The sequence below is a fragment of the Mya arenaria genome, chromosome 13 (assembly GCF_026914265.1).
Source record: "Mya arenaria isolate MELC-2E11 chromosome 13, ASM2691426v1".
NCBI lineage: Eukaryota > Metazoa > Mollusca > Bivalvia > Myida > Myidae > Mya > Mya arenaria.
In genome coordinates, this window is record NC_069134.1 from 58208108 (window position 1) to 58220845 (window position 12738).

At 32.0% G+C, this 12738-nt stretch overlaps 1 protein-coding gene across 23 annotated transcripts in view; it reads left to right on the forward strand.

Moving 5' to 3' along the window:
• Positions 1 to 11896, forward strand: part of LOC128215578 (protein phosphatase 1 regulatory subunit 42-like) — a 34889-nt gene extending 22993 nt beyond the window's left edge. For 4 of the 23 annotated variants that reach the window (XM_052922266.1, XM_052922268.1, XM_052922267.1 and 1 more), the window contains 2 exons: positions 4069 to 4092; positions 6843 to 11896. In XM_052922266.1, coding sequence (XP_052778226.1) covers positions 4069 to 4092; positions 6843 to 6999 — 181 coding nt within the window. In that variant the 3' untranslated portion in view covers positions 7000 to 11896. Of the gene's footprint in view, positions 1 to 211; positions 315 to 1548; positions 1631 to 2034; positions 2069 to 4068; positions 4093 to 4935; positions 4965 to 6842 lie in introns of those variants that run through there. The other 19 variants (XM_052922287.1, XM_052922289.1, XM_052922276.1 and 16 more) reach the window with 12 other exon arrangements.
• The last annotated feature ends 842 nt before the right edge of the window (positions 11897 to 12738 follow it).

The following is a 12738-nucleotide window of genomic DNA, read 5'->3' on the forward strand; positions in this document are numbered from 1 at the left end:
GTGTTCATGAATCTTGAAAATGGAATCCTTCTTAAGCGAATGCCAGGGGGCGTTTCACTTCTCATAAAATACTTTCAATGACTGTCTCGATCAAACAGAGACAGCTGATTTCATACTTTGGGTTCATTTTTTACTTCCAAAGGATCTCATTCCAGAATGTGTTTAGTGTAAACTTTTATAATCCCAACTAAGACATACATGATATTCTCAGAACTTGTCATATCGCACCAAGTCGTGACCAGGCGACATCGCTTCAACAGTTTCCCTACAGGTAGTTAGGTGAGCACCGTGTTGCCATGGAGAGATGCATATCGGTAAATCATCACATCTCAGTCACCTTTTCTTTCTTGATTTGCTTTTCTGATTTCTTTCGTAAATGAAGTTTGAAATGTCATGACTCTTCTTGGTATAATAGGTGAGGATGGGTAGAAATTGCAGCTAAGTTCTGGCTCAGTATAAAATATATTTCTTATTCTTATCCACAGATATGCCTCAGTGAACATGCCAACTAGTTTTGCAGTCCAATCAAAACAAAATTCTTTTCTCTTAAACTAATGTAAAAGTCCAGCTTCTTGCCCTGCATAATAAGTAAATAACTTGTTAACACCTAATAAAGCTGTGGAATCAGTTTTTTTTATCATTCTTTACTAGGTCATATTTAATTGTTTATTATAGGGGTTAGTAACATAACATTCATTAATTAACTTGCCTGTTTGTCCCAGAAAAAAGCTGAGGTATATGTATGTGTATGTGATAGCTCTGGTGTCGTCGTCACAAGTGCAAGAAGTTCAACTTTGGGCATTACTCAAAAGCATGACAAGATATCCGTATGAAACATAGTACACATGTTGCCAGCATCCATATGCTTATATGTACCAAGGTCTTTCACTCTGGCTATGATAACTGTTGAGTAATGCCGCGTTTTTATGAACAAATCACAATAGATGAGTTATGACGTCTGCTTTATTTATTGCAAACCTATAACATTTTGACACTGGCAATTTTCTCTTCGTAATCACAGTTAAGTTCTTTAGCAAGCACTGAACACAATGTATATGGCTTGGTTTACAATTAATTTGCATCATAATTTGTTTTATTTGCTTTTATGGATATGACAATTATATTTTGACATTAACAAATATATATTTTATTAACATACTCTTAGGAAAATTATCTTTTGATTAATAAGTAAGTAAAACAATAAAATAATCAATGTCATGATACATGTATTGAGAATAACAAACATGAGAAGGGTAGTCTAGATAAATTTATCTTGATTGTTGTATATGAAACTTTATTTAATTTTGGAACATTTGTATGAATTTGCTTGGTGATGATGTGTCTTTATGTCCCCATATTTCTGCACCACAAAGTGAATATACTATTTGTGCATACTTTTAGTCATGAAACTTATCCATTATGATGATATAACAATATTAAGAACTAGACTAGAATTTATGACAATTCTAAGACCCTTTTTTCAGTATTAGCTCAATCAGAACCTGTGATTTTCTTTCTTCGATTAATGCTGGTTTTGCTTTCTTACAGTTGGACCTTACCTGCTCGAGAATTAAATCCTTATCCATGTCTAGTCATTTCTTCCCCAAGATTGTCAATGGAGTGAATATAGGTAGTAAAGCATGAAATATTACCCAAAGAGTTTGAGCCCCATATGTGGAACCTTTTTTGAAAATGCATGGAGCCATAACCAGTTTGACAATGCATGCCTTCTACCCATCATTACCATGGATTAAACTTTAACAGACTTTTCATTGGTTAAAGTTTAATTAAATTAAGTTATTTAAACCAATTAAAAATGCTGTCAACAACATCAACAACAATAAACAAATTATGTTTAATCATCTCTTTTTTCGGTCATTTGATCTTAATTCACTGTCATGTTATTCCTTTCAGCAGATACATGGAACCGTCAGCAATAGAGTTCACATTTAAATCAAAATATTTTTATTCAGTACTGACAAAAAAGGCTGGGAATATATTGTTTGATACCTAATGGCGTTATATTGTTTTCAGTACAATAGTTCTGGGCGAGTTCAAGTGAGCATAGGTAACAGCGGCTGATTTCCTGTCCGATTTGTCACAACCTATAAACAAGCCACACTAATATAATTATAACAATATTCATTGTCAGATACCCCCCCGGTACACTTTTGTGCATTGCTTCATTTGGTACCGAACGACATTTCAATTGGAAAATCTCATTTATCATGAATAATTTATGAGGCAGTTTCACTGGTCCTAAATGGGGACCCCTTCAGAATCTTAGCCAATGAAATTTCAGCTTGTGTTCTATTCTATGTTTAATAACAAAACCCCTGAGTGGCATCATTATTAATCCTCTAAGTTTAAGAGTATTAAATTGTAACATGCAATTTCATGACAGGAAGAGTTTTCTTCCCTACCTCATAAATATTCATGAAACGAGATTGTCAGTCAATTTTCCCACTGTATCAATGTAGTGTAAACCGAATAACGTAACGGGATTGACAATGATGAACAATTTTGTACTTCAATAACTTGCCGTAAATGTCTTATTAAACGCACATGCCAAAATAAATGCGCCAGGGGTCTTTTTCTAGGTTTATTTTCTGATTCTGTGACATGGCTAACCTCAGATGTAAACTAAAACAAAAATGTTTCATTGAACACTTTTCGGTTATTGTGACAAACGTCATCGGTATTTTATATTTTTGACTCTAAAAATGACTGATCATGGTGATTGACTGGTATTTAGCATATTTTAAATAGTTTTATGAATGGGGAAAAAAGCTTCTTATTTAGCATGCATGGTTTTCACCAAAAAAAAGATACATACCTGCGCTTTTTATAGGACATTTACGTTTATGATGAAGGTTTTTAACATGGTGGGAGTTGGGTTTGTTATGTTAACGATATGTTTTATCATATATTATTGTGGCTTGTGTTATGTCACGTCTGTAACTAGACTGTACAGACTTTCCTTGCATGTTGGTAGGATCAAGTTAGCTCTAAATGAGGAGAACGGATTAGAACGAAGTAGCTGAGATTGTTCTGCAAGAAATATGAGAGTTTATCAGATAAGAAGAATTATAGATTTAGTTAGTTTTGGCATGAGAGAGTTGGAAAAAAACAACATCCGAACTTGGGCGATATTTTACAATAAATCTGATGTTTATCTTCGGTTGGAAAAATGAACTGTTTTCTAATACGTTGTTATACATTTGATTGAAAATTTCTATTCATTTATTGATGATAAGCCAAGTTTAAGTCTGTTGCCAGCTTTGCATGCGATTTTATGATTGTAGCAAGGGGAGTCTATGTCTGTGTTTTTACTTCCTGTGATACAATGTACTTGAATGCAGACATTGTTTATGTGCTCTTGGGTCGTAAATTACAGAAGCAAAAGTTCTTAAAATTGGACCATTTTTTAACTGTGTAATTTGAAAGAAGAATTTATGCCAAGTTTGTATTTTTTTCAAATAAAATTCAGAAACTTATTTATTTGTTTAATAATAAAAATAATTTATAGACTTAAAATTTGACCATTTCTTTTATACATTTTTCAATAATTTCAAGATATTATAAAGATTACCGATCAGATAAGGTGCAAATTTTCCCTGCCCTCCTTGCTGGGCTGCTCTTTGAGGTACAGCCAAAAGGACCGGGAAACGCAGGCATGTTTTATCTCTGCTTGCAAAGGAGACCAGGCAGGAGCAGGAGAAACCTAAAAGTTGTTTGATCTTGGTGATAAATGTACCATTGGCCCGCCAGCCACAGAAGTCACTTTCAGTGCGTGCATTGTGTTGGCCAAAATGGGCGATTTTCTCCGATTTTCTGCATGCCCAACTAAAATATCAGAAAAAATTATGCTTCTGTGATACAGCCCTCTAAAATCAGTTTCTGTCCCCCATCACACTTGTTTACCATATTAAGTATGCAATTTATGTCGAGTTTCGCTTATGCATTGTAATGCAAATGTTTTTCCCATACATCTTAATAACTTGTTTGTGTGTGTTAAACATTTGAAGTCTTTTACTAAAACGTGTGTAACCCAATTTAAATTTTCAGACATGAAATTGTGAAAGCGACACGGTAGAACAAGCAAGATGCTGTTTAATATAATATAGCTTAGACTTTATGCTGATGTCTCTGCCATTGGGATTGCTGGATGGATTTTGATCCAGCCAATTAAAAAGCTTCTTACAAAAATGATTGCCAATTATAATTAAGTTCCATTTATTTATTAATTGTATCTAGAAAGTAGTATATTCAGTGGTTTGTGCTTGTGTGCTGGCTAGTAAAGGGACATTTACCCCAACTCTTTAAGTAATTATGTTTGGTTAATTAAACAATTAAATTGGCAGCCAGGTTGTGCTGGCTAATGCTGAGTTAATGCTTTAAAGCTTACTTTTACAGACTGACAATTTTGACAACTATTTTTTTTGTCTTGGAATACACTTTTTGCGCAAATGTCTCGAAACCAAGAGATGAGAAAGATCAGATTGCTATTGTTCATATCTATGTTCGAAAATGGATGTTTTATGGCAAAAAGTGTGACTTACACTTTAAGATCTGTTCTTATGTGTTCGAATTAAATATGAAGGTATTGGTGCCAAAATCAGCTGATTCTGACACAAAAAAAGAAAAGTTAAAACAGTCATTTTGTGAGAGTGCAGTTTTAATAGCGCAAAACAAAGTCAATAACTGTTATAATAGTGTTTGTTCTTGAGGCAGGAGTTTCTGAAGCAGTAAAAATGTAACAAAGTATTAATCTCAATGACATTCAAAGGTATGTGTAGAGTAGAATTAGATGCAATGCATATTATTGATGGTAATACGTTAAAAGGTCCTGATTTAACTTTTCCAAACATGTATCTGTTGACATATATGCCGAAACTTCTCGAAAAATAGTAAAGATTTGCTTGCATTTTGCAGCCCCAAAAATATCTTCACAACATTTTAGTGTAAGTTGAACAGTAGAATAGACTTTGTATTAAAGGGCATAAATTAAAAAAAGGACACAATTTTGTTTATTTGCATACATAATTTAATACTCACATAAAGTTTCTTTAATCGCGTAGATCTATTCTTAGATATTTGCGTAGAAAATATTAGATATAATATTATATTTTTTGGACATAATTTACACCTTATCTAGATGATTCTCAGTTGTTTGTCTTTGTAATGCACCAAATGAAATGATAAAAAGTACATGAATCTGAAATGTCTTATAGGAACTAGACACCAGATGATACAATTGCAAGAAAAAAAATCGCTTACCGTAATACGACACATGCATCCTTTGCAGTTTTTGCGCATTTTTCCAATTAGAAATTTACTGGGGTCGCTACCATGTAAATCGCAGTATGTGATTGTTGCATCATGTTGCGTTAATTATTTTGTTCAAGTAAAATGATGTATGATCGGCCTCCTACTAACTCACATTGACAATTCCAGGCTTGTTTTGAGGAAATACTGAATTTGCCAATTTTTGGACCATCTGGTGTTGTCTAGCCCTTTAAACTCAAAAACTGAACAATCATTCTCATTAATTTGCAGTTTTGCAAAAATAGCACCTCCTAGCTGCAACTTTTAATTTATGATAAGTTATGTGACTATCACTAGTCATAAAAATGGTTCTAAAGTTAGTAAGCTTTGAATGGCATATATTTTTGAATATCTGGTAGTAGTAACCTTGTGTTTTTGAATTTTTGTAGACCTGAGAAATTAGATCTTCATGTTTGGATTATCAGATAGTGAGGCAAAATTTCTTAGTTCTTTTGTTACCTTGCCATTTTGCATTAATTTTTTATTCTAGTTAATGTTTATCATTGAGAAAAATGTTGGAAAAAGTTAATTAATAATAAGTCATTTATTTAAATTTTATTAAAAAATCACAAACTGATCTTCAATTGTTAAATATTGAGGCTGTTGAAAGTTAAGCACTTAAGTGAAATGAGCAAAGAACAAATTAGTTCAGAAGATTTGTCATCAATTTTGAAAATTTATAACTTTAATGAGGTCAATACCTGAAAAAAACACTTTTGTGCTATCTTGCAGTGCATACTGATTGTCACTATTTTTTTCATGCTTTTCGGTGATATATGGAGTTTTATCTGTGAAATAACTGCAGTGAAAATTTCAAGTTACTGCAAACAATGGAGTATACTTTAAGAACTACATTTAAAATCAATTTAAGTAAGTTACCGTGGATTAAAACTTAGTACCTCACTTTCAAATCTGTCAATTTTGTCAACATTTGCTTTTGAAAAATGTTTTTCTATGACACTTTTAAAATAAAATATGATCTTACAACTCTGAAATCAACAAAATCTTTTTAACAATTGTTATAATATACATGAAAATATAAGAGATTGCCAAGAGTTCAAGAGAATATGTGTGGACTACTTTTTGTGAACTATGTCATCCAAGTATGTGTTCATTGTAGAAGTTTAGAATGGTCTGTTTGATAAGACATTTTAGGACAGTTATTTTCTAGTGTACCCTGATTTACAAAAAAAAGTTTATAGTAAGATTTTACAAACCATTTTTAAACTTGACCACAGAGTGCCTTTCGATCCTTCTTTGCTGTAGCTGATACATAAATATGACTTCTTCCCAAAGGCCAGACCCTGTTTTTCCCCCCAAAATAGCCTCTGAAATTCTCCATTTTCAAAAAAGAAATAAACATTTATTATTTTATATTTTTTATATAAATGTATTTTTATATATAATGAGAATCTCACATTCGAATGATGTTCTTGAGTGATATATTGAAAGTGTTATCAATATTCATATTTTACTCGATAAGTGCATCTTTCACATCTTCCGTTACATTTCAGAAATCCAGCAGACATAACGTCCACCAGTCACACTGACGTTTACTCTGGGTCAGCTCCGCCTCGGCGCCGCCCGCTGATGAGTGTCTCCTTCTCAGTTTCCGGGAATTTCAACCCAACCAAGCACATACAGTCTGACCTCCTCGGGAACGTAGGCTGAAAGCCACAAACTTTGATTTCATCATTTCGTCTCCGCTTGTATAGTGAAAATTCTCTTCATTGTAAAACTATTGTGAGCTGTTTTCATCACTCGTTTGATGTCTTGTGTGATGGAAGATTATCTTCATGTTAAACATGTGTGGTTGTCCAGATGTAAGCTATTTCACAAAGACCTAAATCGGACAACCAGCCTGCACCTAGGGCAGTGCTTCTGTATGTCTATGCTGTTTGTGTAACAAGATACAGTATTTGAGGGAAATTATATGAAACATTTTAAGTTTGTGCTAAACTGTCTTATATATCATGTTGTTATTTTTCTGTAGTTTTGATGCAAGGGAGGTAACTTTGCATTTATCTTCCTTTCTTTACCAGTCAAGTATTATATAATATTCATTTCAAATTACCAATTTTGAGTTACAGTAAAAATATAAGAATTTCATAACATACATGTACATCTTTGAATTATGTGTTCTAAAACTTAATCAGTTTTTTGTTACTCTGCATTGAAATAAATATTCTTGTAATTTTAACAATGACATTTTCATTGCATCTTGCCTGGTGTAAAAAACACGATGGAAGTCTATTATGCAATAGAAACCATAGGTGTTGGTATCGGACTGGGATAGGTATCACAGATTTTGAAAAATATATTTTTTTGGCGCTTTTTGTAATAGGAATTTATGACCCACTTAATTGAAAACACCAAATTATACAGGCTAATTATTGCTTCATCTGTAAACAGTTTTGTTTTGTTTGTTTTAGTCATAAAAGTCAAATGAATTTATCATTATAATGCATTAAAATTAATGGTTTTTTCTTTTGTTTTTTACTATTTTTTAATGCAAATGTCATACAAACAAAGAACCTCTGCATAATTATAAGCTATTTAAAGTTTAAACTCCCATCCTAAGCGATCTTGTACCTGTGTATAATAATATTCCTAATATTAATATATAATTGTTATATCATTATTTTTTGCAATCCCTGTCTGATTCTGCCACCTATGGTATAATCCACAGTGAGTCTGCAGTTTCAATGTTTAAGAACTATCACAAATTTGACCCTAAGTCATTAGGTTTGAAATACAAAGTCTAGAAATTTAAAAAAAAAATCTTGTAACACACTTTTACAATATTTGTGTTATTAACGATTGAAATTGACATGACAGACATAGGAGCCTCCCTCTGCCAGTGGTGATTTGCTTAAACTTAAGAGCGTACACAATCCCAGACAGTACTTTGTCAGAGCCCTAATCTTTCTTAAGCAATGACCCGAAGCAAGATGAAGAGCCAGCGCTCTTACCAAACATTGTTTCATACAGTTTTGTTGTAGAACTGTTCAGCAACCCACCACCTAGTCACTGGAAGTCTGTTTGTCAGAGTTTGTCAAAGTCATCCTTAAACCATGTGCTAAAATCTTTTTGTGGGTCAAATGATGCTTGAAAGAAAATTAGCGTCTTTTTGACACAATTCTCAGCTACAAGGATATTAATAATAAAATTCAGTGTTCCAAGTCTAATAACTTTTAGATTTGTAATAGTTCACGAGCATTGGCTGACAGAAGCTGCAGTTCTGTGAACCCTGTTTTAAATTGAATAGTCACTGAAATGATTATATATATTGTGATATCATGTTTGTCTGTGATAATATTTATAATACAATTTAATATACTTAAAAAACATTGAAGTAATTAATTTATTGTTTGTGGTTTTGTCAAAATGTTGTTTATTTCTTTTTAACCCAGACAATTTTGGTGTCTAGACACATAGTTGAAACATAAAGACGTTCGACTGTATGTGACGTCGTCTGCAGAAACGATTTCTGTTGAGGTTTTCACCTTTGCAATGAAAACAATATGTTAACCAACAGATTGGCAAAACAAACAATTGTATAGTAATGTGTAAAATCAAGCAGCTTATATGGAAATTTGTAGAAATAGTTATAATTTCCTGCTTATAAGGTGCAAGGTCCTAAAAATTGAAATCATCACTTTGACCTCCACAGGATTTATCTATGCCAACATCACACAGATTGAATATATATTTTTTATATATCAATATACGGTAGTTGATTTTTATGTTCTAGTGCTTTATGAAACGTGTTTAAAAGAATACACAATTGTATCTAAACTTGTTCATGTAAATTGAGTCCACCATATTTATACAGATAAAGAATCTCATGATTTTATTCAGTGCATGATATTACACGCATGGTCATTCAATACGGAAGTTTTTAGAAGAGTTTTCTAAAACTGATAAAAACGAGCCTGGCATTTTGTGAAAACGAGCCTGGCATTTTGTTATCAATTTCGGTCAACTAGTAAACATGGAATCATATTGAAAGATCATGGATGTGTTATTCTGTTAATACAGTCGAACCTTGTTTGCTCAAACTCAGTTGGCTCGAAGTTCTCGTTGGCTCAAACGGGATGTAAAGGACCGATTTGTTTATATTGAATGTAAGCATTCCCGCTTGACTCAAATTTTCCGAGGCTCGAGGTATATTCGCCATGCCAACTGGGTTCGACTGTACCATAAATACTTATGATAGTTTAAAGCGCCAAATACTACATCAACAGTTTCTTACAATTATCTTGTTATATGTAATGAGTTGTATAAATATAAATATGCAAAAATTATATAATTACAAATATAATAATGATAATAATTAAAAACTTACTTATAATTATTACTCCATCTTTAATGTTATGTAATTAATTATAGTATTAAATGTTTACAATTATCGCATCTGCTGAAAATAAGTATTGCTATAGTTTCATTTAGAAGACAATAAATTTGTCATGCAAATAAAATATGCACATTCCTTAAATATGCACTTGTTAAACTATGTATAAAATTGAACTGGTTTGCCATTTATGAATTTCTATGTCAACATTTTGACTGGTTTGCAATTTTTTTTTTCAAGTTAGAAGTAGTATTTTGTTGTATTTCTCAAGATTTATAGATGTGTTCATATTTATTTTAAATGCAAAGTTGTATATGCTTCGCCTTCGAACTTTAATTATGCTTTTGACATCCAACTGCATTATAATTGATGTCATTTGCGCAACTATTTCTCGACCCATATTTACAAACTTATTGAGTTTGAGACACGGGGTTAGAAACTGTTTTTTTTATGCTTCAAAATATTCACAATGTGATTATTATGACAAAAGAAGTGTGCTTGATCATAGAAAAGATTATTTGTAACAGATACAGCAATTTTGACCATATTTTCTCCTGTAAAAGCATTCTTACAACCAAATTCAAATTCTGCTTTTTCTGACTCAAAATATTTGAATATGGACACCGGGGGTACTTACATTTAATTATTGTCAATCCTGAAAAATAGACAGGGGACTGCGAGTATGAGGGTTCATGCTGAAAGCAGAGTCGAGGGGCTAAGATTGAAATTATTTAAAATTCAGGTCCAGTCGAAACCCCTTGGCTCCAATTCCTCTTTGGCTTGATCTTGTTTTTAAGGACTGATGTTTTTAACTTTATGTAATATTGCCCGCTTTGCTCGATTTTTGCGAGGCTTGAATTTTTTTATTCAGTCTATGGTGTATCAAGGCAACAGGTTTCAATTGTATATTCATTTTTAAGTACTTCCTACAGTTTTTGATATAAAAATGTCCAAGCAAAAATAATGATTACAATTGGTTAAAAACTCTTTATCCCAATTTTAAGATTGATCTAGAACTTAAGAACTCCTAATATGTTCACACCCCTGGGGGTGCCGAAGAAAATTTGTATAAAAAAGAGGAAACCATTGCATAACAGGATTTTCCCTTTGGCATTAAATACGAAAAATGAACTTTCATTTAGATTAGATAAAATGCAAGAATTTGGATTTTATAGATTTGTGGTCAAAAGAGGAAATATGCTGAAGAGGAAAATAAGCATCCCTGCATCTATTGTTGCATCATAGCAATATTATTTTTAATCAGACTCTAGTTTAGTGACTAACATCCAGGGTAAAATTATAGGTTCTAGCATGTAGATTTTTATAGCTAACGATTGAAAACCAAATTTGAATGGCTGAAGGTGGGATTTCTTGCTTAACTTTTTTTGATATAAAGATGACACAGCTTATGTTTAACGATTCTCGCTCTCAGATTTGATGCTTAAAACAATTATATTTAAACTTTTTTTTAAATTTGAGCTATTTTTACTTACTTTTATAAACAGCAACTGGTCGATTCTTTTTTAAACTTTTTTGTTAATCCAATTTTGAAATAAATCAATTTGTAACAACCTTATTACCTAATGCTTTTGGCAAAATAGAAAAAGTAGAACCAGAATTTTTTAATATTTTGTCTTGCACTTTAAACTGTGATTAAGTCCCTTCAAAAGTTTAAATATATGTTAGAAAAATATAGGGCTTTGACAAATTGGTGAGAAATATAAGTCTAAAATAATGATGGTTTACAAGAAGTCAAAATTAATGAAAAAATGAAATTTTAAGAGATTAAACACCGAGTAATACAAAACAAATTAATGGTTAACAAGCTTTGCTGTAAAATGATTTTTGCTCAACTAGTTAGATGACATGCATGTGAAGATAATTTAGTACAAGAGTTTAATTAGATCAATTTTTCTTTTCTATTCTTGTAAAATTGATTCAATTGTTATATTTGAATATGCAATGGAAGTTTTAATTTCAGATGGTCAAATTCGAATTATTTGATGTTGTGTTATTTTTTAATTTTTTGTGATCTAATGGTGATATTTGCATGTTCTAGTATTAGAAAAATATGAGATGTCAAAATTTAGATGTTCAGGCTTTGTATATTGGCAATTTTCACTGATGTGCAAATTAATTCGCACATTCGGTGTTGAAACTTGCCGCCATTTAATTAACATGAAATGCTTGTTAGAATGTTCTCAGAATAAACTGATGAAATATACTTTTCTTTTGTTATTCTTTCCTCGTCAATTATCAGTGTTATCACTTGATGTGATTAATACCCACAAAACCATCTTCTTGTAAAAGAAGTATCGCTGGGAGTGATGTATGCTCCTTTAATGCCCTTTTTTGGAGAGAAGACTTCAAATAAGGACTTTAACATAAATCTGTGAATTGAGGCATGAACTTTTCATTTAATTTTTAGCTAGTCTGATTTTGAAAAAAAAATGACGAGCTATTGTCATCACTTACATGGAAACTATCAAAGCTATCACTTGAAAACTTGTGGAATTTGTTCATCTAATACCCTTCTTCACATTGATCAAGTCTCACTTGGTTTTTTGGGTAAAAAACATGAACTTTGATGGATTTTGAGAATTAGACATAGGTTCTTCAATTTTTGTTGGATTGATTTCAAATTTGTTCACAGGCAATAATTGGATAACCAAATTCAATATATCAAACAGGTTTTTGAGTCACACATTTGAAAGGGTAGGGGGAGGCTTGAGGATATTTTAGTATTTTTGGACTTTTTAGCTAGTCTGATTTTTTTAAGTTTTGTGCTTGGGTCACTTACATGCAAACTATCAAAGCTCTCACTTTCAAACTTCGGAATACCTGTTCACTATCAAATGTACAATATGAAATAAATAAACCGTGAACTGATAAAATCAGACGAGCTTTCAGCACCAACACTGAACAGGCGTTGCTCTTGTTTAGAAGCATATCAGTTTTAAGGTCGCCTCCTCGAAGATGAGGAGGGCTATACCATTCACCTAAGCATCTGGTTCAAGTTTTAGGGGAAGTGGGCTTTCTCATAAAATTTGGTAACT